Source organism: Vanellus vanellus (genome assembly GCF_965231255.1).
Source record: "Vanellus vanellus genome assembly, chromosome: 1".
NCBI classification, from domain to species: Eukaryota; Metazoa; Chordata; class Aves; order Charadriiformes; family Charadriidae; genus Vanellus; species Vanellus vanellus.
The window spans coordinates 83120912-83147783 of NC_138905.1; the positions used below are offsets into that span (position 1 = coordinate 83120912).

Sequence of the window (26872 nt, forward strand, 5' to 3'; positions counted from 1 at the left end):
ATCATTTCTATATACTAAAACCTCTCAGATTCTTTCTAACTTGTTCCAAAACAGAGATCCCCTGGATTCAGCCCTCCCCTGTGAATTGTTTTGCAGTTTCAGTGTGTCAGCGTTTTCTCGTTCAACATTTTTCCTGTAATGTTTCCATCCGTGTCTAATGAGAGCCATCTGAAAAGTGGTGTGCTTTTCAGCAATCAGGCGTTTTCATGTTTAAGTTGGTATGATCAAGTACTTCTTCAGGTGTGACAACCTCCACCTTATTTCTCTCCCCTTGACCTCCACCTGTTTCTGAAATTCAAGATAAAGAGGGGTGAAGCAAGGATCCTTGCAATGCCCCTGGAGAGAGCATGCCCATTCAGTCTGAACTATAAGTCCATTGACTTAATTACAAATTGGATTATAGGAGTTAATCTTTGATTCTGTGGTGTAACATCAGACTGCTGAAAGCCTGCCGGGGATTGGCAGCGGTGTGCAAGGGCTCTGGAAGTGCGGCCAGTTCCTGTCCTTTAGACCCGAATGCTGACAGGACCAATAAAGCCTTGATGGTGTGCCAGGGAAGAGCCTTTGAGCCTTAGGCCCTTGCTGCAACACTGCTGTATTAAGGGCCACTCTTTTAAAGGTATATATGTAACTACTGATGGATTAGATACTTGAATACCTTAAAAAAAAAAAAAAAGAAAAAAGAAAATTTAGTGGAGTTTTTTGGTTTGTTTGGTTTTTTGAGTTTTGTTTTTTTTTAAGCAGCTAGCACTAACAGCTTCCTAACTTCCTATGTGAACAGGCTGTGGAAAACCAGTAGAAAGGAACATCTAACACTGTAAATAGTGCTACTGGATTAATATTTCTGTAGTATGTTGTTCTAGCTTTTGAGACCTTTGTAATGCTACTTGACTCAGTGACTGAAGATTACCAAGAATGTCCTGAAACGTACTTAGGAGTATAGAGGGACCATGTTGGTTAAGGATGAGTGCTAACTAGCGAGAGTGCTAGGTAGGAAAGCTCCATGAATCTGTAGACCGTGGCTATGTTTACATTACAGATTGATTTAAACAAGAGATTGATTTAAAATGAGATTGTTTAGATAGCTGAAGTTGAGCTGAACGTAAAGAATGAAGCTCACCAGGGTTATTTTGCACTTTGAAGACAAAAGTAACTTTTCTCCTGCAGAGTTGTTCTAAATAAAAAACAGTTGCTCCTTGCTTTGTCTTAAATGACTGTGACTTGCTTATTCTGTTTCAGGTGAGGATTCTTATCTTGCTGGTCCTTTTTGCCTCAGATTTTTCTCTCTCTGCATGGTGGATAATGATGTTCTTGTTTTCTATAGGTGGTTGGATGAATCCATCATTCAAGACATCACACCCAAGCTGCTTGGGGACTGGCCCAACACTTACACCTACACCAAAGCCTTGTCAGAATACCTGATTCAGCAAGAGAAAGGAAACTTGAACATTGCTATCATCAGGCCTTCCATCGTGGGAGCTAGCTGGCATGAGCCATTCCCAGTAAGCATGAAGACATAGCAATTCCCTACTCAGAGCCCTTTGATACAGCTGTAGCTACAGTACTGTCAGGAATCTCTCCCTACATGTAGCAGTGTCAGCTTGAGAAATGGGTACTCCAGTTCATAGGTAAGCATGTGGAAGAGGAGGGGGACCTGTGCTGGAGGAGAACAGCAAGCCTTCTTCAGCACCTTCAGGATAGACTCTTGTCTCCAAGTGGAAAGAACGCATTTAAGCAATAATAACAAGAGCTGGGGCAATAATGGTGCAAAATGCTGGACTTGCAACAGACAGTCTTACACACAGATGATCGTGCCCAGACAGACACACAGGGGAGTTTCTATACTAGGTGGGGAAACATGAGATCTGCGGGTTGGTTGTAGTCCTGGTGCATTCTGGTTCGAGTCTTCCCATGCTCTAGTCAGACTAGCAATGAGGTCCTGATGAGCACCCTAGACCTCACATGGTCCTGAAAGCATTTGATAATGTTGTGTGCAGTTACCTAATATCTCTGTCTAATGTTGGTAGTTATCGAATTCACTGGAGTCACACTTGTATGGGCCTGTTGCAGATACAAATGTCAGCCACACAGTAATTAAATGCAGCTGTACTTTTGGACTGAAATAATTCGCTAAGCTAAATATGCTGGTAGGCCTAGTGTGCCCTAACATTGCAGCCAAATTGGAAAGGCAACGTAAAGTCCCCTTTGGCTTTCATGCAGCTAAATGTGTGCCAAAGATGGCTGGGATATAGCCAAGACTCTGGGCCAAGCTCCCCATCTTGGAAAGACAGAGCGAACTCCGTTAGATATGATAACCTGTTTCGGGTTAGATTGCTCGTCACTGCTCTTAACTCCAGCTCCCACAAGTGGCAGTTTCCCTGACCTGAAGTAGGATGGGATTCAAAAGTGAAGTGGGTTGTTTTTTGGTTTTTTTTGCTTTCTTGCCTTAGAAATTAGCTGGAGTAACCAAATCAGTCTCAGTGACATCTGCTTGTTGTGTGTCAGAGGGTATGCAACACACTGTTTTCAGCAATTGTGACAGCACCAAGACACTGTAGTGTTAAAGACAGAGTTTATTCCTGTAGCCAAGTTATTATAGGAAAGAAGTGGTTTCTAAAAACAAAATTAGATTCTGTTGTTGGTGGGTAAGTTACAGACAGAATGAGGCAGCATACAATGCATCCCCTATTTAAAATCAATAAGGTACTTTGCACTGGTTAGCTTCCTGGCAGGTGTCCCAGATAGGCTGGCATCCATCTTAACTGGTGTCTTGTTGCTTCTTTGTCTACACCACAGCATTATAGCCCTTTCACCATTTCGAAGCCTGTGTAAGCAACGTGTCGTTGAAAGAAATAGTAATCATTCTTCTTTTTTGCAGGGTTGGATCGACAGCTTCAACGGGACAAGTGGAATATTTGTTGCGGTATGTCTAGTTACTATTTAAGCTCCCTTTAAAGTGGAGGTAGAGTTAGTAAAATAGCAACTCTGAAGATACTTTACAGCTCCACTTAGAAATTGTGTGCAAAAAAAGGATCATAGCAATTTTCTGAATCTGGTAGAAAAATGTCACACACCTGCCATACATCTATATGCGTGTAGGACCCAGAAGACTGTCTGTTTATGCTGCACTCAAAAAAGGACATTGAAAGAGTATTCATGTTGCTGGTTCAATAAACATGAATTGCAGTTTCTAAAAACTCTAAAAAAAAAAAAAAAATAAAATACAGTTTTGGACAAATTTGGCCAAATTTTTAAACAAAGGGCAAAAGATGTGTCCTTGAAACTAAAGTAATTCACAGGTGGCAAAGCTCAAATCTTGTAACAGAAGTTAATTTTCCAGGCCAGATTACCATACCATCAATACAAGGCAGTATTATTTATCCTTTCATTTATCTTCATATGTATCGTTGCTAAGTCTATTGCTATAGTTCCTGACCGCTCCACAATAACAAAGATTCTGGGTCTCACTTGCAATTGCTTTATACAGGATTTCTCCATGTGCAGAGTACACCTAAATAATGTCTGTAAACTATCAGTTCAGACTCTGCCAGTCACATGGATAATTCACCATATTCTTGCTTACCACTGGTGTAAATAACTAATGTGCAAACTGATGAGGAACAAAGCCATAAGATAAATAATGAATAACTTGATAAAATATTTCCTGTAATATGAAAACAATCATTACAATTTAACAGATGAAAACAGTGAAGTTGTATACCTTTTCTCCTGGCTTTTTTTTTTCTTTTTCCGAACTAAAATCGCTGCCTTAGGTCTATTTGTCAATGTGTAATGCTGTATAGCTACGGGCCGATATTTTTGTACATGTATGATTTGTCCAGCTTGATTACTTTGTGAAAACTATATTGTAATCAGCCTGATGCAGTGTATAAAAGGATTAATAGTCTACAATCATAGGAGAGAAGAATAAAATCCAGATTTCATCTTGTTAAAAAAGCTTATTTGTACCTGAAGTAGAGCATAAATAGAAACTTACAGTTACTTCTGGAATCCACAGGACTAGTGAAATTACTGGGTATATCCCAGCTAATGCTTTTATCTGAAGCCCCAGTTACCCATCACAGAGACATTCAAAACCCCTCAAATGCATCATTGGTGTTCACAAAGTGTTACTAGGTCCTATTCATCTCGCAGTTTCTTTAAAATAATTGTCTATCAGCCTTTTACTTATTGCTGACTGCTTGTAAAGCTTGTCCTGACTCTCCCTCTGTTCTACTTCCAGCATCTTGTGCTGTTTTCTGTGTTCTTTCATGACGTTTTGTCAGCATCACGGTTTGCAGGTCCGTAATTTTGCAGATCCACACCTTACATTTTCATGTGACAGGTTCTAACTTTTGTAATATCTGTGAGTTTTGATTTTTTTTTATGTTTACTTTTGAGCACTAAAACTGTCTGTCACACAAATTTATCCAGAGTTACTTTGCAAGAAAGATGTTATACAAAAGATTCCTATTGCATTGTGCTCTATTCCCCGCAAGTGAATTACCTAAGTAACAAATTACAGCAGCTAGCTGTCATACATGTATATATGCCAGTATGTTATGAAACAGGCCAAATTCATAGGTTTTCAGCCGTGCAAAAACATGCCAATCAAATCTTTTGTCATTTAGAAAGCACTTTTCCCCTCCTTTTTTCTTTTCTTTTAATCTGTCAACAAGTAAAAAACACCTAATGGTTAAGTATTTGGAACTTTTGCCCATGTATCATTTTTTTCTAATAGTGTCTGCTTTAGGAACTTACACTAGAGCTTATATTTTATATCCTTATCTTTTGCCACTCTACCAGCAACTATTATTTTCTATTCTTAAAAGCAAAAAAAAAATTCTAGTCTTACTGAATGCAACAGCAAACCTAACAGTAGTTTTGCTTAAGCCAGGTTTTGCACACAGATGCCAGCCTGTATCTTTATCTCCAAATTAACTTTATGGAAAGTAAAGATTTTGAGCTTAGAGGACCACTGTAGTAAATAACTTCCCTTCCCTTTTATAGAAAAGCTTTGACTTGCACTGAAATAGTTTTGAAATAGAGATGGTATTTTTTGGTTCAGGACTGAAGCTCTGAGGTTCTTCAGTACACGAAATAAAGAGACAATGAAATTTGTGTCATCTGCACTGAGCTCTTCAGTGATGAAATATGACGATTTGAAATGTAACTATATTGAGACAATCAAGAAGAAGACAAAGATCAAAGATGGTAGGTCCAGGGTACAGAGATCAGGTTGTTGTCCGTGTCCAACGGGTCTTTGGCCCCACAGGCAGTGGTGTTGACTAGCATCAGCTGGGAGCAGAGACTCCGTGATGTGGAGAAGCAAAGGGGGATTGCCAGTGCTGACAGACAGTGTTTGTCTTGTACCATCTCCAGTTGCTACTGAACTTAGTTGGACTGGTACTAGTTATTTGGAAGTGAAAGGTATTTATTATTAGGGAGCCCAAGAGACTTTTGGTCTTCTGAAGGGAAAAAAATAAATACGTGGTTTGAATTAATGTGCTTTGATATGGTGAATTGGTAATTTGAAAATCAACCCTTGAACATCCGAGTTACGCATTAGTTTGATTACCTGGAAGTTGTGTGATGACAACCAGCTGTCTCGGCCAACTGTATTTCAAAGTGTATTAATAAGTCAAGTAGTTTTATTTGCCTTAACTAAGCATGGAAAAGGCAAAAAGGAAGTGTTTTGGTGTTCATGGGTTTTTTTAAGGTTGCCGCCATACTTAAATATTCACTTTCAACTTCTAACCCATGCTCATCCTATGTGGAGAACACTCCCCAGATTCTGATTTGGCTCAGGTGATCTTTGGGATCATCTGGGCAGAATCTGAACTCCAAACCTTGCAAAGATTTATTATTTTCTTTTCCCCTCAGCCACCATTCTAATATTTGAGTCTGATCATTCCACAAATAGATATATCTCTTTTAAATATTCATGAAGTATGGGAGTTCAAGTTGTTCTTGATAGTCTCATTATGTTTCTTTCGCGTACAGTTGCTCCAGGTGCTGTGGGGAGAAGCTTTGTTTGTTGACTGAAAAACAAAATTAAATTAATTACATTTCTGCTGGACTGTAATTGAGGCATTTTGTCTTACTGTTCTGTATTACATGTAAAGACTTTCTTCCCTGTGAGGCAGTGAAGCTGTAGGGCAGAACCATGCTTTAATTCATGTTCTGGATAGTGACTAGCCCCAAAGCACTTCTGCTGGGAGGCTGTCCAGGAATGTCAGACTGACAAATAGTTTTGGAGGCTTCAGCTAAAGTAGCTTCTGTTTTGCTAAAGAGAAGAAATTCAGCAACTACAAATAGAAATTAAGCCATACCTGATAAAGAAGTACCAAACCATTTCCAATGTAAAAAGTAACTTAAAGCACTTAAACCTGAAGTCTTTATTGAATACAGAATACATAAAATATCTAATTCATCCGTGTATATGACTGTCACATGCTGCTCTGAATACAGGCAGCATGTCCATCAAACTTCCTAGTTTTGAAGACCGCAAAAAGGTCTTTAGTGTACCTGTGAAAATGTGATAGTTGATCATACAGTGGTCTCTAGTGGGCATGGATTCACAGCAGTGGAAAATTCATAGCTGAGGTTGATTGGCTATTTTGGTTCTTTTTGCTTTTTTTCCTTTGAAAAATTAGTAGTAAGGACAAAATATCATAGTGATTTTGCAAGTTAAAGTTTTAATGTCTAAGCATAACTGCAGTTCATTGTAGGGCAGCGGAGTTTAAGTGCATGCCGTGGGTTTGAGGAGGATGTTTGGAGTCATGTGGGGAAGCTTACATGGTTGCCTCTCAATCTGTCTGCCTATGATCCCTCTGCCAGCTGCAACAAGGATGAGATGAGACCACTCAGAAGTCTTAGTTCATGAAAATTAAATCAGTCATAAGTAGTATTGCCTTACTTGCAAGCTGTGAAATGTAACAAAACCATCTGATTACAGAAGGGGAAAGGAGGGGGAAGAGAAAGAGAACAAAATAACCCAGATAAAAACCTCCCAAATGGGATGTGGTGTCTCTTAAAATACACCAATGACCAGTAAACAATGGCATGTGCTTTACAAGTTAATATCAAATCTTAAATGCTTTTTTTCATCTCCCCAGACTTCAGGCAAGTGGTTTTGCACAACTAGGCACTTCCTGTCTAGTTGCTGGAGTAAAACTTCATCTTTCACAGCTGGAGAGCTATTCCATCATGAAATGGGAGTCTCAGTTTAGAAGAAAAAAAAATGCTGTAACATTTTCTTTGCTCTGACTTTTAAATATTCATGGATCTGTAGAGCATATTCCTTTGCCCCTTCACTCAGTCCCTCCCTCTGATTTTATATGGATCTAAATTATGAGAGATTTTTTACTTCTTTGCTTCGCTAGCACTTTTATTCTTCCAGCTCTTTCACTGGTCCTCAGCTTCTACATCAATCTCAAATTCATTGTAATTTTTTTCCCCACATGCTAGATAACTTGATTGCAACTTTCACTCTGCTTGGGGGGGTGGGGGCAGTAGTGGTGTCATATTTGCTCTGTTCAGCCCTCATACCTGACGCACTAGGTGAAGTTCCTTCACCCTATTTCACCTCCACGTTTCTATATTGTCCTCTGTGATTCAGTCTGCCATGTTGTTGCCATCTGTTGCCATGCGTCTCCTGTGGAACCTCCAAAGAATAATTGGTCATCAGAGAAATCCTGTGTTAAGCATTCAGGTTAAATATATGTATTTTGGGGAGCCTGATCCCCTGACAAATGAAAATCTTCTCTTCTTGCCTACTTCTTCTCTTTGGTTGAAATTACTTCATATTTTCACTCATTCATTTCCCAATTTTTATTGGGTGGAGAGTTCTTCAAGGCAGGGGCCATGTCTTGACTGTATCTCTGTGCTTAACAGACACAGCTTTGGAAAAGAGGAGGGTGTGAATACATCGAAAGGAAAGGGGGTAAACTTTTCAAAAAGCCTGTTGGTGTCATTTCCAAAGTAACTATTTTCTTTGAGGGACACTCAGACCTCTCTCTGCATGGGTTGCTTAAGAAAATGTAACTTCAGGTATCACTGGGAATTTTACTACAGTAAATTCAAATATATCTAGTTCCTAAGGTATTTCTTTCAGTTTAACTAAGAGTCACAGCTTTTCTTGTTACACTCAGCACAGACAATACCATGTTTTAGACTTCCTCTACAAATGCAGAATAGTGGGATCCACATGAGGTCCATCTTTGTTTTCACAGAAACCAAATAATCTTCTGCAGCAGGTGCCAGGTTTGAAAAGTGCCAACATGACGGTCTGTCCTCGCGCCAAGCCGATGAAATTGTACCATGGTGTTACTGTCAGTGTCTCTTTTCCTTTGTCCCACAGGCAGGCAAAGGGATTCTGCGAACCGTCATCGCCAACAACGAAGCGGTGGCAGATATGATTCCAGTAGACGTCGCCATCAACCTCACCCTTGCAGCTGGGTGGTACACTGCTGTGCACAGGTGGGAAGGCACTCCTCTTTCTGATGGACTTTGGTGCTTACTGCCTGCACCAGGATTTTAAAGGGAGCTAGAAGCTAATTTAAAACCTGTGCAAGAACCTTGTTGATTCATTTTCTGGTTCATGTTTTCTTCTCCTGCTTGGCAAGGTCTAAGAGTGTAGCAGAAGCAATGAAGGCAGGCTTTAGTTAGGAAATCTCTAAAGCTGCAGGTGGGACCTGTTTCTCAGTACAGAGTAAGCTCAGCTGACAAGCCTCTCTCTCTCAGAAGTCACTTTTCTGAAGTCTGAGCTTTACCGCAGCTTCACAGCAGCTGTTTTTTGGGCCTCCTTGCTCAGGCAGCTACACTGAGTTGCTTTTCAAGTGGCTTCTAGAGTTTTCTTGGTGAAAACGCTCTTTGTGTTTTCCTTGGAAAACACAGCACTGTATAAATATATTATGGGCTTACATGATAGAGAAGAAGATCTAAGAAAAGCCATTCTTTGTGTTTTTGAGAAGGGTATGTATAAGTGACACTAAGGTTTCAAGATCTTCTGTGAACCTCTGGCTCCGATCTTTAATCATTAGTTAGGAAGTTCTACAGAGTAAACCACATGAATTATTCTGGAGGTTTATGCAATGCTGAGAAATCAATACCAGGCAAATAAAAGGCAGCAATATTTTACTTTGAAAGACAGAGTAAGCCCTCTGAACTGAGGGTAGAGAAAAGCTGCATACGGTAACCTAAATGCAGGGATCCTAAAAGGATCTTAAAAGGCAGCTCACCAGCTCTTTTGATTTATTTTTCTCATCATTTATCTTTCTCATCAAGGGGGTTGCCTTGGGCAGAGTGATCATGATAAGATAGAATTTTCAATTCTTGATGAAGTAAGGCGGGGAGCCAGCAAAACTGCCACCTTGGACTTCCGAAGGGCAGACTTTAGCCTGTTTAGGAGCATGGTTGAGAGTGTCCCTTGGGAGGCAGTTTTGAAGAGCAAAGGTGCCCAGGAAGGCTGAGCATACTTCAAGCAGGTGCTCTTAAAAGTGCATGAGAAGGCCATCCCCTTGTCTCCAAAAACGAGCAGATGGGGAAGAAGACCAGCCTGGCTAAATAGAGAACTTTGGCTGGACCTCAGGAAAAAAAGGAAAGCTTACATTCTCTGGAAAAGGGGCTTGGCAACTTATGAGGACTATCAAGATACAACAAAGCTATCACAGAATCACAGAATTACCAGAGTTGGAAGGGACCTCTAGAGATCATCTACTCCAACTCCCCTGCTAAAGCAGGATTGCCTAGAGCACATTACTCAGGACTGCATCCAGGCGGGTCTTGAAAATCTCCAGGGAAGGGGGAAAATTAGAAGGGCCAAAGCTCAATCAGAACTCAGCTTAGCCAGTGCAGTTAAAGACAATAAGAAGAGATTCTTTGAGTATATCAATAGAAAAAGGAAGACTAGGGAAAATGTGGGCCCACTGGTGAATGAGACAGGTGCCCTAGTGTGGATGACACAGAGAAGGCAGAGTTACTGAATGCCTTCTTTTCTTCGGTCTTCGCTGCTAAAGCTGTCCCTCATGAATCCCATACTCTGAAGGCAAAGGGGAAGGTCTGGAGAGAGGAAGATTTTCCCTCAGTTGAGGAGGACTGTGTCAGAGACCACTTGGCCAAGCTGGACATTCATAAGTCCATGGGCCCTGATGGCGTGCACCCGCGAGTGCTGAGAGAGCTGGAGGATGTTATTGCTGGACCACTCTCCATCGTCTTTGAATGGTCATGGAGAACAGGAGAAGTGCCTGAGGACTGGAGGAAGGCTGACATCACTCCGATCTTCAGAAAAGGCAAGAAGGAGGACCCAGGGAACTACAGACCAGTTAGTCTCACCTCTGTCCCTGGGAAAGTAACGGAGCGACCCATTCTGAATGTCCTCTCCAAACACATTGAGGAACAGGAAGTTATTGGGAGTGGTCATGCTGGACCAATCTGATAGCTTTCTATGATGTTATAACTGGTTGGCTGGATGAGGGGAGAGCCGTAGGTGTCATCTACCTTGACTTTAGCAAGGCTTTTGACACTGTCTCCCATAACATCCTCATTAGGAAGCTGAGGAAGTATGGGCTAGATGAGGTGACAGTGAGGTGGATTGAGAGTTGGCTGCGGGACAGAACTCAGAGGGTTGTGATCAGCGGCACAGAGTCTAGTTGGAGGCCTGTAACCAGTGGTGTCCTCCAGGGGTCAATACTCGGTCCAGTTTTGTTTAATATATTCATTAATGACCTGGATGAGGGGACAGAGTGTATCCTCAGCAAATTTGCTGATGATACCAAACTGGGTGGGGTGGCTGACACCCCAGAAGGCCGTGCTGCCATCCAGCGTGACCTGGACAGGCTGGAGAGCTGGGCAGAGAAGAACCTAATGAGGTTCAACAAAAGCAAGTGCAAGGTCCTGCACCTGGGGAGGAAGAATGCAAAGCACCAGTATAGGTTAGGGGTGGACCTGCTGGGAAGTAGTTCTGAGGAGAAGGATCTGGGGGTCCTAGTAGACAGTAAATTATCCATGGCCCAGCAATGTGCCCTTGTTGCCAAAAAGGCCAATGGAATCCTGGGCTGCATAGGGAAGAGTGTGGCCAGTAGGTCGAAGGAGGTCATTCTCCCCCTCTACTCTGCACTGGTGAGGCCACAACTGGAATACTGTGTCCAGTTTTGGGCTCCCCAGTTCAAGAGGGACAGGGAACTGCTGGAGCGAGTCCAGCAAAGGGCAACTAAGATGATTGAGGGCTTGGAGCATCTGCCTTATGAGGAAAGGCTGAGAGATCTGGGGCTCTTTAGCCTGGAGAAGAGAAGGCTGAGGGGAGACCTTATTATGGCATACAAGTATCTAAAGGGTGGGTTGAAGGAAGATGGAGCCAGGCCCTTTTCAATGGTTCCCAGTGACAGGACGAGGGGTAATGGGCACAAGTTAGAACACAGGAAGTTCCGTTCAAATACACGGAAACACTTCTTTACGGTGAAGGTGACAGAGCACTGGCACAGGCTGCCCAGGGAGGTTGTGGAGTCCCCTTCTCTGGAGATTGTATGCAGTCCTGAGTAATGTGCAGTCCTGAGTAATGTGCTCTAGGCAATCCTGCTTTAGCAGGGGAGTTGGACTGGATGATCTCTAGAGGTCCCTTCCAACTCTGAAAATTCCGTGATTCCATGATCTTGTCCCCCTGCATCAGCAATAGACAAAGCAGCACAGTCTGGGAAAAATAAATATGGCTTCCCCTTACACACACACACACAGATGAGGAGAGCTATGGCCTGTCCATAAAGCTGAAAGAGGACATGAACAAGTGCTGATGAGCAGTATATCAGCACGCAGGTAGATACCTTCCTGCCTCTGGCCATGGTAGGAGAAGTGCCATTTTTTCTGATTTTTAATTGGTGAAAGATACATGCTTTTAATCTGGTTCCCACACAAATTGTTATTAGCCTAAAGGAGCAATTGCAGAACTTGATTTAAAGCTTTGTATAGGTGGGCACAACCCCAAGGTTTGCAATCTATAAGCCAAAAACTAGGAACAGGAGCCTGAGCCTTCTATAAATTTAATTTCTCTGAGACAGTTTCAGGTTTAGGTGCTGTCTTGAAGAATAGCACGTATGGCTTAATTTTTTTCTTTTTTTTTTTTTTTCCAAATCATCTAATTAGAAAGTCAGTATCCTTCAGGGCAGGTGACATCACTGAGGGAAATTAGATTCTAAAACTTAGCAGAGAATTGCAATCTTCATTACATAGCGTAAAAGCTCTACACTCTACCATGGTCGCCAACTCAGCTGGAGGGTGGAGAATGGAAAAAAAATCAACAGGGAGAGACTCTTCATTAGTAGCTGGGAAAATGGAGAAATCCTCTTCATTGGTGTTTAATGGGTCTGTGGAGTACTGTGCTGTAACTTCAGTGCACTTTGCAACAGGTTGTGTACATGGCTCAGCACTAGGAGGAGTTTTCTATATGGGCACATATTACAGATTTAGTCCTTGGTGAGTTGCTGTATTGATTTCCATAATGCCAAGTTTCCCCACATTAAGCACTACTGTCCACTTTTGTTTTAACACTCTATCAGGCTTCTACTCAGTAATTAAGAGTTACAGGAGATCATGGATTTGGAGCTTGATACATGTCTATTAGTCCTAAGGATCCCTAGCAGTCTGCTAGGGATTATTAATAATGATAATAATGTACAGTCAAGTACCATGATTTCAAAGTGTTATTAAAAAAAGCACCATTAAAACTGTGCAGTATCCAAATGAAGTTTTCAAGTATTACTGTGCGAGATTTGCTATCCCAGGTTTAGGGGTTCTACCTCCTGGTCTCTTCAGTCACAGGAGTTTTGAAAAGAAAAGTTCTTGTAGGCAGCCTCCTCCAGTGGAGAAAGGCTCTGAGCGCCACAGGCACCCTAGGAGCACTGAGATGCAGTATCCTTCAGCCAAGCTGCTATCTCCTGTTTGAGGCCAGGTCTCACCTCTTTCAGCGTTTTGTTAGATGGCTTCAGTTGCTAATGCAGAGTAAGAAAAATGCTATCTTGATGGCATTGCTTGCACCCTTGGCAAGGCAGGCTTAGATCAAAAAAGCTGTTTTGACTAATCCTTGCCTTGTATCAAAGGAAGAAATAAAACCAGTATGATCTATGTTTAGTTCCACAAGCAAATAACAACCAAGATGTATTTGATAGTAAAATGAGAATTTTGTTGAAATGGATTGACAAATGGGGTTTAAAAGTAAGACAAATCATATTGATTAAGTAAATGATTGCAAAATACATGTGTCCCTGAGGTTGGCATTGTCCAATTATTTACAGTATACTAAGAGAAACTATTAGAAAAAGTAAATCAGAAATTTGTCAGTATGCATGCATTCCTTATTGTTTTTATAGTTTTTGATACATGATATATAGGTGATTTTAACCCCATCTATATTTATTAACTTCATATGCTTTCCAGAATCTGACTGAAACTTACTAAAAAATTCATGGGTTTGTAATATATTTTTGTATTTATGAAAAATGACCTCTTCTGCACTTTTTTTATGAGCTGATGTTACTATTTCTTGGGCTGTTAGCTTTAATGTTCCATTAATAAAGTTTTGCGTGCTTTTCTTCACACCTTAAAATAATGCTTCTTTCTCTTTTCCAGACCAAAAAACCTGTTGGTATACAACTGCACAACAGGTGGAATCAACCCTTTCTTCTGGGGAGAAATGGGTAAGGTTTAATTTAAACCTAGAACATGTCAAACATCAATAGCATTCCTCAGCCAGGCTTTGAAAAGGTGGTTTCCTATATTTAGGTGGCATTCAGCATCTGCCATTCAAACTGCGTGTGGGAGGCCCAACTGCAGTCGGTGAGGGTCCTGTGAGCAAAAGCTCCTGGTATTGGGCATTCAGCTCAGGAAAGCATTTATTCAGTTTTCATTGTGGGCGTAATCACAACCCAGCAAAGTATGCACTTTGCTGCACTGAGGTATTAAAATGGTGGGAAAAGGAATAGAGAACCAGTCGTTTACTTTGTTCTATGAGAAGATGCTCTGCGTAACTGTACACAAGGCATCTTTCTTTTCTGAATGAGAAGCTTTTCTGGGTTTGGGGGTTTTGGTGTTGTTTTTTTTTTTTTTTTGTGCTTTGAAAGCACTTGGAGAGCCTTGAAAGTGAATGAAAATTAGTGTATTATGGAAGTAGAGTAGCCTTTCGTCCTCTTTCTCTGAAGAAAATTGTAAACAGAAATAACTGGTGTAGATGAGAAGGCAAACCTTGAAATGTCAGGTGTGCTTCAAGAACAGTTTGCCGTTTAGTCATGAATTTTGTGAGTGGAAAACTTCAAGTTATTTTCATGGCTGACTTTTCTTCAAGTGGATGTGTTTCCAAGGCAGGGGTGAAAGAAAGGGAGACAAATCCTGACACACTTGCAGTGGAAAACTCATGCTGAAGCCAAGCAGCAGAAATAATACATACAGTCAGTACATTCATAGACAGAAGTACAGGGCCTGATTCACTTTCTGTTACACATTAATTCATATCTTTGTGATTTAAATACAGGATGCTGGCAAATCACTACTGTGGTGTTTCATCTCTCAGCCTTTGCTTTTCACTTGTCTTTGCATTATTTAATTGGCAAACTGTAAAGAATCAGCCCATAATTGCATTTTCAGAACAAGGCTTGTCTGAAAATCCTAATGTCTTACCATGACATTTGATCAAGTGAGCAGGTTGAGGGGGGTGATTCTCCTGGTCTACTCTGCTCTGGTGAGACCCCACCTGCATTACTGTGTTCAGCTCTGGGACCCCCAGTACAAGAAGGACACGGACCTGTCGGAGCGAATCCAGAGCAGGCCACGAAGATGATCCAAGGGGTGGAGCACCTCTCCTGTGAAGACAGGCTGAGAGAGTTGGTGTTGTTCAGCCTGGAGAAGAGAAGGCTCCAGGGACACCTTATTGGGGCCTTCCAGTGCCTAGAGGGGGCCTGCAGGAAAGACAGGGAGGGACTCTTTATCAGGGAGCGTAGTGATAGGATGAGGGGTAATGGTTTTAAACTGGAACAGCGTAGATTTAGATGAGACATTAGGAAGAAATTCTTTACTCTGAGAGTGGTGAGACACTGGAACAGGTTGCCTGGACAAGTTGTGGTTGCCCCATCCCTGGAGGTGTTCAAGGCCAGACTAGATGGTGCTTTGAGCAATCTGGTCTAATGAAAGGTGTCCCTGCCCATGGCAAGGGTGTTGGAACTAGATGATCTTTAAGGTCCTTTCCAACTCCAACCATTCTATGATCTAGCAGTGAAGAGGTTTCAGCAATTGGCTGAGCAGTAAGAAAATCAAACCAAGTTTCTGACGTTTTTTTAATGAGAGATCTAGTGATGTGGTTTGTCACAGTCTGAGAGAAGAGGTGAGGCTTTGTAGATAAGTGTTGGAAAATGTAGCCGATCTTCCCAATGTGTAAAGTCAGATCTTCTGTGGCATTTTCACTGGAGTAAATGCAAAGCTCTTCACAGGCTGCTACTTTAGGCAACAGCCACCATAACACCACTACCTGAGGTTTGCCTTTCTTAACCCATTCTCAGTGTAATTTTACTGATGAAAACAGCAGTGCACTGTAACTGATCTTATTCTGTTACCTTGCTCATAACTGTGGATTTAGCAACGAAATCATCTGAGTGCAGCAGAAGCTTGCATAAGCAGTTCAGCTGCACGATGGGACTGAAGGCAAAATTTTCTCCTTGGGTGACGCTGTGGAGTTCTTTCTGCCACATGTTGTATCCACAGTTTTCATGACAGCAGCAGGCTGCAGAAGGGTATTGGGTATAGATTCATGAATTAGGATGGAGTATCAAAGAGCAAAATTTTGCCCTTAAAGATGTTGCATGGTTTCAGAAATGAGTTTGGGAAAGTTTATTGCATTAGGATGTTACGACTGCAGCCATCCAGTTTGAAGTCTTAATACAGTCTTCTACCAACTTGGTTTTGGTAAATACACACAATTCGAAAATCTTCTTTATATATATGACAGACTTTCTTAACCCATTCATATTACTTTCTCTGTCTACTCACTGTTATTTGGCTTCTAGGCAGCCACTCTCATGTCATGCACTTCCAACAGGCCTTTCAGAGCCATGATGTCTCTTAAATAAGAGCTACCACTGAGTAGTCCAGCCCCTGCACAGGACTGAACTTTACCCACCAGTTCCTTCCTTTGCAATGGGGCAGCATCTGCTACTCAAGTTGTTACCTTCTCTTTTCCAACTGTGTTTAGCTCTGCTAACCTTCACCTTTCACACTGAAATTCTTGAGGCCAGGTCTCTACCTCAACTGTTTTTTTCAGCTTTTTCAGAATTTTTCTTTTTCCCCAACATGAAAGGAGCTGTTTGATGCAAACATACAGGAGACACAGGATCAGCAGAGGGAAAAAGAGTCTGTTCAAGGAGTCTGGGGAGGCTGGATTGGCACAGGGTCTGTTAAGTAGTTATCAAGGTGGAGCGTTGTGAGAGTAAGACTGGAAGCTGATGAGAAACAAGGGTAGGGAATGAGAGTCATCTGGCTTGGGACTGAGCATTTTAGTGCAAATCAAACATGGGTTTTGCAGAGGGCAGGACCTGGGCTATCTGGTTTGGGAGACACCAGGACTAGCTGTAGGACCACAACAGAGTAGGGATTTTTTGGGAGGAGAGGAGGAAAGGAGAGAAAGATCAAATACAGAAATTGAGACTGGAGTGGGCTGAGGATGGTCCCCTGGGTAGGGAACAGAATTGACTGAGATGGGGCATTTTGAGTACAAAGGTGATGAGCTTGGAGGGAGGGAGGAGAAAGAGGTCTAGAGAATTATTTGAAAATTATACGTCTACTTAAGAGCCTAAATGTCTATTGCAAACCAGTTTATTCTACAGATGTCCAAATACAGACAAACCTCTTGTGTGAAAAGGAACCTTAAATGCTTTATTTCTTTTCCAAATAATGCTATGTCTTGGGATTTTTTCTTACTTTCTTGTTATTCTCCCTCCTATTCCAAAAATGTGTGCTTTACTGCATCCAGAGCTCCTCTGAAAACAGGCTTGAGGTATTTGGTGGTGTGGGTCAGATGTGGTTTGAAAGGATATAATGAAGTCTTTCTAGAAGCAGCCCCCTACATGTGTAAGCAATCTGTCCCTGTCTGAGACTAATATTGACATCAGTCCTTTTGAAAATTTGATTAGAAATTAGAAATGTAATTTTTGTTTTATGCTAGCAGATCAAAGTTTGCTTTCAGTGATCTGCAGATATGTTAACACTTAGCAATTTCTTCTACATCTACTGCAGCTGACAGCAGAACTACAGTTCCTTGGTTTGAAGCATTTCAGGCTACAGCTGCCTAGTTTTCCTCCATTACATTTTGGTGTTTTCTAAGGAAGGTTGTCTGCTGCTATTAAGTCTAGAGTCAGATTGTGTTTCAAATAAGCAATAGATGGAGTCATCAATTTTAATGCCAGAAGGGACCATGAGATGATTCTGTCCAAGCCCTAGTGCCATAGTTTGCAGAATGTGTTAAGCACCATAACTTGGGCTTTACTGCAGCATGTTGGTATGGTTGTGCCCAACTCAACTGAAATTAAGTGCCTGGTTTTAAGTAAAATGCCTGTTCCCTTACAGAGCAGTACGTCATGTCCACGTTCAAAAGGAACCCGCTGGAGCAGGCCTTCCGAACACCCAACGCTCACTTGACGTCCAACTACTTGATAAACCAGTACTGGATAACTGTCAGTCACAAGGCGCCGGCCATACTCTATGACCTGTACATGAGGCTCACGGGGAGAAAACCCAGGTAAGAGACCACATGCCTTCAGCCTTCTGCACACCTGCCACTGTTATGGAGAGCAGATCTCTAACAAGTTCTGAGAACTGGCTGCCTCAGCCGGGAGTCCCTGATCGTCTTCCCATTTCCTTGTCTTGAGATTGCTCAAAAAGAAGAGGAACCAGAGGACTGTAGTGAAGCATAGCCTAGGGCTCCCACCATTTCCAGTACCTGGGGGACAGCACATGTTTTAAATTCAGCTTTACAAGCTTCAGATGTTCCCAAGGCAGCAGGAGAGGAATGCTACTTATGTTGTCCTCTGTACAGCAAGATTTCCACCATTGCAACTTTTCTGATGTGATTGCTTCTATTTGTCATGAGTAAAGACTCAAGCTTGCTTAAGGACTTGAGACTGGCAAGGTTTAGAACATTCTATTTTTTTTTTTCCCATAAACCAGATGTGTAATTAGCAGTTGCCAGCAATGGCCCTGAAATTTAGGAAGCAGTTGTTTCTGGGTATGAATAAATTCTGAATTGTAATTACGAGGACGGTTTACCATTACAATTGGTATTTGAGCATTGGTAGTTTCATGGCTAGGAGGAACACAGGCACCCGTGTCCCGTGTGGAAGGAATCCTGGTGTAAATAACATAACTGAGCCAACATCCTCCTTTACTCCCTGCCACCCGGGAGGAGAATTTATTGTGCAACACAAGAGCAGTATGCCAGCACTGTGTTCCATGTCAGCTGCTCTGTGCTTCTCTGCTTGTTAGAAAGCTGGCTTCAGCTGTTTGCAGGGACATCCCTGGCTGATGTATTGCTCCGATTTCTCTCAGACATTCTGCTACAGAGGCATATTGGTCCATAAAGAGACTTCCAGTTATCCAGGAGGCGAGAATAGAGGTTAACCTAGAAATAGAGGTTAACTGAATATGAGCAAGAATAGCCTGAAATCTCCAAACTCTGTTAAAACAGGCAGCAGTAAGATCTTGGCATTACCATTACAATTGACATTTCTTTTCATAATGTTGATTGGCATAGGTAGCCAATGGACATTGGCCGCAAAACTGTACTTAAATTTCAATCAGAGCTCAGCATGAACTCATGCTGAGAAAGATCTTTTCATCTGAACTTTCAGATTTGTGACCTGATCAAACACAGCAAAGCAATGAACTTGTGTGTTCATGAGTCCTTTTTTTTTCTTTTAAAATATAATTCCCCTTTTCTTTTTACTTGCCACGTAAGCTAATCCAGGTACTGCCACAATGTGGTAGAAAGCATAGTAGCATCTCATTCATTGTTTTTTTTTCACAGCTACCGAAATAGCAGGCCTTTATCCTCTAAGGGCAGTAAACCACATTCAAATTAAAAAAGTTGAATGTGTCACTGAACCTGCTTTAATGTTTCCCTTTAATTTTTCCCTCTGCTTCAAACCAGAGCACCAAGGCTTAACTATCTTCCCACTCGTCACTCCCATCTACTGAAGTACAAGCCATCTTCATGGCAGTTTCTTGAATTCCTTTCATGACCCTATCCCAGATTTGCAAGCAGAAAAGAGAAACTTGGGGGGAACTCAGTTGGAGTTCCTCGTGTAGTTATCACTCACAGTACCCCATCTACCAAAGGGTAGGTACAAGAGTCATCTCCTTTAGCTTTAGACTTGTGTATACTGCCTCTCCTGAAAAGCTTGCTTTTAAATGTTAGCTCATTTCACATAAATTGCCAGATGTCTAGCAAAACTGCCCTAAATGTCTTAATGTTATTACTGCATATCTATCCTTGACTTAGAAAATAATGTGGTTTATATCATTGCTAGTCTCTTGGAGCAATCTATTGCACCTGAGAATCTATTCATGCAAGGCTCAGTATAGGATCAAGTAAAGAAATCATTGCTGTAAACAGTTTTCTGGAAGACAAGCCACATTTCTGAAGTGTAACTAATAAGGCTATCAAGTGACAGCTAATCCTTGATTTTTTCCTCTGAGTCCCTTCACAGGGGACAATGAGATTTTCTATAAGAAATCTTTGCCATAGCCTCTCAGAGGCTGCAGAAAAGCATGTTTCTACTTGGTTGATGTTTTTTGGTGGACCATTCCTTCATTCACATTAGTAAATAATTTGAATGTGTTCACAACATTTTAGCTCAATCAGTTAGCATGAAACACAGTTTTCATACATACCTCTTTAGATGCTTAATTTCTCTTTTTTACCCTTGCTTCTAGCCACTCGGATATGTTGCTTTGGGTTAGATCTACAGTCAGAACTTATTCTGCCCACATTGACAGGAGGCCAGCTGGACAGCCTACTTTCAAAACATAAGTAGGGACACATAATTGATTCTGTTACCATTTTTTCCCGATGCATTCCATTAACCCTAAACACTTTAAAAATATTGATGGCTTTTGGGGGGCCAGTTTGAGGGGCAACTGCAGATCCTTGCGATCTAGCCATATACTTCCTTTCCCAAATTCCTAAAAGGTATTAAAATATTCACAAAGCTTTTCTCCAAAGTGCCTACACAGGCACAATCGGGAAGATTAATCTGAAGTAATTTCAAAGTAGTTTAGATAAACTGCATTCAGTCAATGTGCACATAATTGTTCAGAATGAGCGTTCCTTTAATCTGATGGTTTGCTTTGCTTCTAAAATGAAAGCCACTTTAATTCTGAGTAGGAGTGCCTATGTAAGGTTTTAGCACTCTTTCAATTTGCTTTGGGTAAGCTGTGCAGTTCTCCTCTGAATTGATGTGCTCATTGTGTCTTTTCCTGCTGTGCTTAGTGCTTATCGTTGTGGCAGTCACATCTGCACATGGAGAGGCCAGCCTGGCACCATTCTTTCCCAGACTGCTGCTTTTTATTTGTCACGGCAACAGTGTTACCCTCTGGGCAGCTCAAAATTTCTCATGAAAACAGCTCTGTTTTCCACAGAAATCAGCCTTTTAATGCTTTCTTGTGCCCTTATCCAGTCTGAGAGAACGTGGTGTTCTCTCAAAATTGACCGAGCACTCTACACCGTACTTTAAAACAACTGCCTCCCAGAGGCCTTTTGTACTCATGACCATTGGGACAACTGTAAAATAATCCTGTGAGGTAGGACAGCTTTACTGTCCTTTTATATATAAAAAAATTAATAATAAAAAAAGGCCAAGACACACGAGAGACCTGAACCTACATTTCCAAAGTCCCTGTTTAGCAGCAATGCCCCTGAAGCAGCTTTCATCTTTACCAGGACAAGCACATGCCAGGAAGACATTCAATTATACATACATGCACACACACAAAAAAAAACCCTTAGGTACTGGATGATTTTCAAGGTTTTCCACCAGGAGTGCATGCTGCTGGACCCTTCCTGTATAAGGAAGGACACAAAATAACCCTCCAAAATGCCACTATATTATACGGGGAGAGGAAGTGCCTTTGAGAAAAACAATATATATTTTTTTAATTTATTTTTTTTTAAGAGAGAGATCAAAGAAGCCCAAAGGCACAAAAATCATGCTATTATCTGAAAACTAAAGTTGAGCAATTGACTTCAGAGCTTGTCCGTGCTGCAGATACAGTCACCTATGTACTGGAGCTAACTCCAAAAATCAGAGTCTTGCTTTGGGAGCCAACTCAGGCTTTAGAACAGAATAGAATTTGTGTGGTAGAAAGAGAATTATCCAGCTTGGGAGGCAAGCAATATACCTTTGTGGTTTTGGAATCTGCTGTGTTCATACTAGTTCAGATGGGCTCTTCACGTCACTCGTGGTACACAATGTAGATATGGCCTCCAACCCTAGTTTAGTTCTGGCCAGCGAGTTAGGCATCATTCCTGCCCTGGGAAATGCATGTTTGCACCCATGTTCCAGCCAACAATAAAAGCTGAGTAGCTGTATGCTCAAGACACAGGCGGAGCAGTTAGACTTGCTGAGCATACAAGTATCTAAAGGGTGGGTTGAAGGAGGATGGAGCCAGGCTCTTTTCATTGGTTCCCAGTGACAGGACGAGGGGCAATGGGCACAAGTTAGAACACAGGAAGTTCCGTTCAAATACACGGAAACAGTTCTTTACGGTGAGGGTGACAGAGCACTGGAACAGGCTGCCCAGGGAGGTTGTAGAGTCCCCTTCCCTGGAGATTTTCAAGACCCGCCTGGATGCAGTCCTGAGTAATGTGCTCTAGGCAATCCTGCTTTAGCAGGGGAGTTGGACTGGATGATCTCTAGAGGTCCCTTCCAACTCTGAAAATTCTGTGATTCTGTGAAGTTCTCAGCCTGGTGAGCACCAGTGCTGTGCTCATCAGAAATTGCAATGCCTATTCATCTGGATTGGTGAAAACACCTACAGAGCAAACTGACAGATTTTGCATAAGGTCAAACTTCCTATCCACCTCTGACACTTCTCCTGTGTTTCAGAATGATGAAGATTATCAATCGACTGCACAAGTCTATGATGCTCCTGCAATATTTCTCCACCCAGTCCTGGGACTGGTCTTCAGATAATATGAATATGTTAATGAGTCACCTTAACACAGAGGACAAAAAGGTAAGTATGTCCTTAATATGGGTTGCTGATCTCCAGTTATGTTCATCTGCAGCACTTATTTTTGGTGTATTGTTGAGCTTTTGAATGACATCTGCCTAGATGACTGGAATTGACATTAACCTGAAATAATTTATTCTCTCCTTCTTTTATTAAATAACTTATCAGGAAACTTCCATTTATAATAGGAGAATGTTTTCTCCTGAGGTGTATTGCTCTTTCTTCTGAGACAGTCAGTCACCAAAGTCTTTCCAGTTAACATGACAGCTGTGGCGGGTGATCTAGATAGAAATTACTTGAAATTTCAATTTTGACATTTTGATCCACATGGGTTTTAATGGGCGCTGCATGGGGAAATTTAGTTAACACATAGTGTCTTATCCTGAACAACATGAAAAAAAGTCCTATTTAAGTCCCCAAAGAGCAATTAATTTGCAGGATGTCAAGCTCTGTTCTAGTCTTTATAGGTTTGAAATACTACTCCTTAAGAATGGGATTGTAACTTAAAGACTGAAGGAATACAAAGAGTAGATTTGCGATAAGCTTGAATGCACCTTTGGTCAGTATCTCCTTGCAGAGATACTTCAACATTCACATCAAACTGGTCTCATTCACATCATTAAATTCTCAAAGACTCCCAGTAGCAGCATCAAGAATATTCTTCCCTAGTCTGCAGAGGAGTGCATGCAGCAAATTCTAACTTCTAAGGGCAGTGGCACTGCTGTGACTACAGCAGATGTAAAGGGAACCTAAATGGTACAGTAGGAGCCAGTTCTGAGGGGAAAAAAAAAAAAAAAAAAAAAAAAAAAGGAAAAAAAGGAGCATCAAGGTTTTCAGTGGAAGCTAGACAGTGTTTTAGTCTTACCAAGCTGTTTATGAGAACTTGGTCAGATGCACTACATTGTAAGCAGTGTTCAAGATAGGTAGTTTATGGGCAGCACAGATCTCTGTACATATCTTAACAGACACACCGGGACCTGCACAGTAGCTAACCCTCTGTAGTGGGCATATTTGGCTAACCCCTCTCTGCTCAAGTTATTGCTGGTCTGATACCAAAGCTCTTCTGCAAAGCATATGGCCTGGATTGGCATGGGGGTGAAAGGAACGTGTTTTTCTGAGTATCTTCCCTTTTAGGACCCTGTAAGTAAGAAATGCCATTCACTTCACTCATTCATTAAAAAAACAAACAAACAAACAAACAACTCTACAGGCTGACCTCTTTCTCTTTACAATCCTTTCTTTGGTGTAATAGACAGGCAGCCACCTGAGAGCTTGCTAACAATTTTTCCAACATCAGCATTTGAAATTGTCTGGGGTAATTGTCTCTACAATGAGAATTTTTGATGCCAAACACCACAGTAACCCATTTCTTGGACTTCTGTCAATCTAGATGCTGAGAGAGAATGCAGCACAGCACAGAGTACTACTGATGCAGAAGCACCTGTTGATTCAATGTCCAATTCATTTATTTATACATAATTCTAGTGACACATTAAAAACTGCATGGAGGTTTTCAGAAGAATCCATTTGCCTGGGTGTAAAAAATACATGTATTCATGCAAAAACTGCCACCTGAAAGACAAACTTATCTTTTTATTTTCTGGCAGCTCGCACTAAATTTCTGTTTGCTTTACCCAAATTCCCAGCTGGGTAAGACACTAATTGACAGCTGTGAAATATAGTCTCTTAGTGCCCCTTTCTTCTTGGCAACTTGGTGGCTTTATGAACTTCAGAGAAAGGGCCTTGTCAGGAACAGAGGTCAATGAAGAATTGATGTGAAGAAGTAAACTTGTTTTGAACTCTAGCATTTAACTTCTGCTCTTTGTCTTTAAATTCCAGTTATACAACTTTGATGTTCGTCAGCTGCACTGGTCAGAATACATTGAAAGCTACTGCCTAGGTGCTAAGAAGTACTTGCTAAATGAGGACATGGCTGGCATTCCAGCAGCAAAGCAGCACTTACGAAAGTAAGTCATACCCAGTGACAAGGTCAAGAGCTCCTGGCTACCTAGAGTGGCTTTTGAGGAAAATTATTCTATTTACTTTGCAGTAATTGTTGTTGAATAATATGGAGATAAACATAGTACAGCTTATTTCTTAAGGCAGAGGGTTATCAGTGTTTTATCTTTCCATCCTGAAGAAAAAGAGAACACTAACAAAAAGAGACACTAACAATCAGGGGCTAGATTTTATGCCTTCCTAGCAGATGATTGAGTAATGAAGTTACAATTCGTAAACGGAATACATGAATGCAGATGATCTAGGTCATTCAGAATTACAATAGAAAAATAAGGGTCAGATTTAGATTTTGTGAAGCTCCTAAAAGTTTTTAGCAATTCAAAGACATTGCATAAAAACTTTAAGCATTTGTATGACTTTAAATTTCATTTTAAAGTTGAAGTTTCTAATTCCTTCGGGAGAATGGGCAAAAATTCTCCAAAATTGGTGGAGAGCTTGTGCATTCAATCCTTGGTGACAGTTTAAGAGAGACTGAATGAGCAATTTGAGATTGTTCTCCTATTCAGTTAAAGATTGTGCTCTTCCCGTCTTCCCCAGCCCTTTTACTGAGAAGTGCAGGCAAAAGGAGAAAGAGCAGCTCCCTCGGAGTAAGAACCTAGTTGTTTCCTTTAAGAAAACCATCTTTATGCACTGTAAATGCTAGAAGCATAAACCAGCCTGTTGCCATAGCAAGGAATCCTAAACAAGTTCTTCGTTCCTGCATCATTTTTAAAGGCTTTAGAACCTCTGTAACAGGCCAGTAACTGCCTCATAGCCCCAAATAGGCAGTGTGGTATAGCGCAGTGATAAAGTTTGCAAAAAAAACCCCAAACAAAACAAGGACTCTTGGAAAAATTAAGCCAGTCTTGGGCATGTTATGTATGAAGCTTTCTTTTCTTCCCTTGGTCAGACACTGGGAAAGTGGGACTTAGAGAACTGCCAAAGTTTTTGTTTAACAGAAAGAGGACAAGATGATTAGCATTGTAAAGACTCAATAATCCCATTTAAATATACGGTGTAAAAAAAAACCCAAAACCCCAGTGCTTGCAGTACTGCAAATGTGAAGACCATTTATGATTATTGAGTAATTTCCCAATATTAAAGGCAAGGTTTCAACCAAAAAAGAGAACCTTATTCATCAGCTCTTGCAAACATCCTCCAGCCTGTTGCCAATCGTACTAAGTAAAAAACAGCCAATACACCAAATCAAAGCAGAAAGTATTGGAGCTAGACTGTCATTAAGAAAACAACTCTCAGTATGACTTCATTGTCTATTATGGTCTGAAATGACAGTACATGGAACAAGAGACACTTGAAAAATATATATGTATTCCATCTATCCCATTAACTACTCACTATACCATAACTCAACACAGTCCTTGGCAAGATGGTAGGGACATCTAAGGCACAGTGTCTTTACCAAAACAGGAATAGCAAAAAGCCCAAGGGCCACCTGTAAACAGGATTTCTTACAAAGTTACCTGTAGCAAATGAAGCAAGCTGCTAAGGTTTTTGTTGTGTTTGTCTTTCTCCATAAGATGCCTCTTTCTCTTTCTCAGGCTGAGGAACATCCGATATGCATTCAACACCACCCTCCTTGTGATCATCTGGCGCATTTTCATTGCAAGGTCACAGATGGCTCGAAACATCTGGTACTTTGTGGTGAGCCTCTGCTACAAGTTCCTTTCCTACTTCAGGGCATCCAGCACCCTCAGGCACTGAAGCCATCCATCAGCAATCGGTCTCTTCCAGAAGGACCGCCATCTCTTCTAATCAGCAACTATGGGCATCGGGGTCTGAAAGTAGCAGAAAAATCCACTCCCTCCAACAGCAGCCTGCATTTATTGTGCACTCTTACATGTTCACCTTTTTAATTTTAACTAATGCTTTAATACATGGTGGTCTTTCTTCCATAGGATGAGGCCAATTTTTAAAGCCATAAATGAAGCTTTAGGAACAGGTCAAGCTGGAACCATTCATCTAGAGTTTGATGTGTAAGAATAAAGATTAACCAAAGTCATTGTCTTCCCATGTACTACCTAGGCTATCTTAATCCTATCTTCTTCCTCAAAAGAGGCAAAATTAAAGCATACAACCTTGGAAGAAAAGGATGCCATCAGATAAGACCCAGCCAAGGAAATTAACCTGTAAGAGGTCTTCCTAAAGAGGCTATTCGTTCATTCTCATTCAGTGAAATGGTACCTTATTGAAAAACATGATTTCGGTTTTTCAGTTTTTCAAAACTTAGAGGGAGAAAACGATCAGTTACACTAGGCCAGTGAAGGCACTGAAGAGTTTTCAGATCTTGTCTTAGATTGCTACTGAGGACTGATACTTTCAAGCCATAACTGAAGACATGCATAGAATTCGTGTACCTACTCGCACATGCTGCTTTCTTATGGAGAGGTATTTTTTCTCTCCGTGGTTAAGGCTGCAATCTATAAAAACGTCCTGTTCTTTCATTTATCACGTTTGCTTGGAACATTTTTTTTTTTTATTGAAAAATGCTGTATTTACTCTGAGAATGAAGAGAAGTCTTCTTATAAGATTGAAGAAGAATTCAGAAACTCTTTTATTATTTTTGAGGAATAGGTCTTTTTCCTCCTTCCATTTG

The 26872-nt window shown here is 41.2% G+C and overlaps 1 protein-coding gene across 1 annotated transcript in view; it reads left to right on the top strand.

Moving 5' to 3' along the window:
- FAR2 (fatty acyl-CoA reductase 2) overlaps positions 1-26065 on the top strand; it is a gene marked incomplete at its 5' end in the record, with an annotated part of 81739 nt that extends 55674 nt beyond the window's left edge. Inside the window, 8 exons of the mRNA XM_082493499.1 lie at positions 1325-1502; positions 2879-2923; positions 8363-8481; positions 13621-13688; positions 17599-17770; positions 22134-22263; positions 24100-24227; positions 25818-26065. Coding sequence (XP_082349625.1) covers positions 1325-1502; positions 2879-2923; positions 8363-8481; positions 13621-13688; positions 17599-17770; positions 22134-22263; positions 24100-24227; positions 25818-25980 — 1003 coding nt within the window. The 3' untranslated portion in view covers positions 25981-26065. The remainder of the gene's footprint in view (positions 1-1324; positions 1503-2878; positions 2924-8362; positions 8482-13620; positions 13689-17598; positions 17771-22133; positions 22264-24099; positions 24228-25817) is intronic.
- Between the last annotated feature and the right edge of the window lie 807 nt (positions 26066-26872).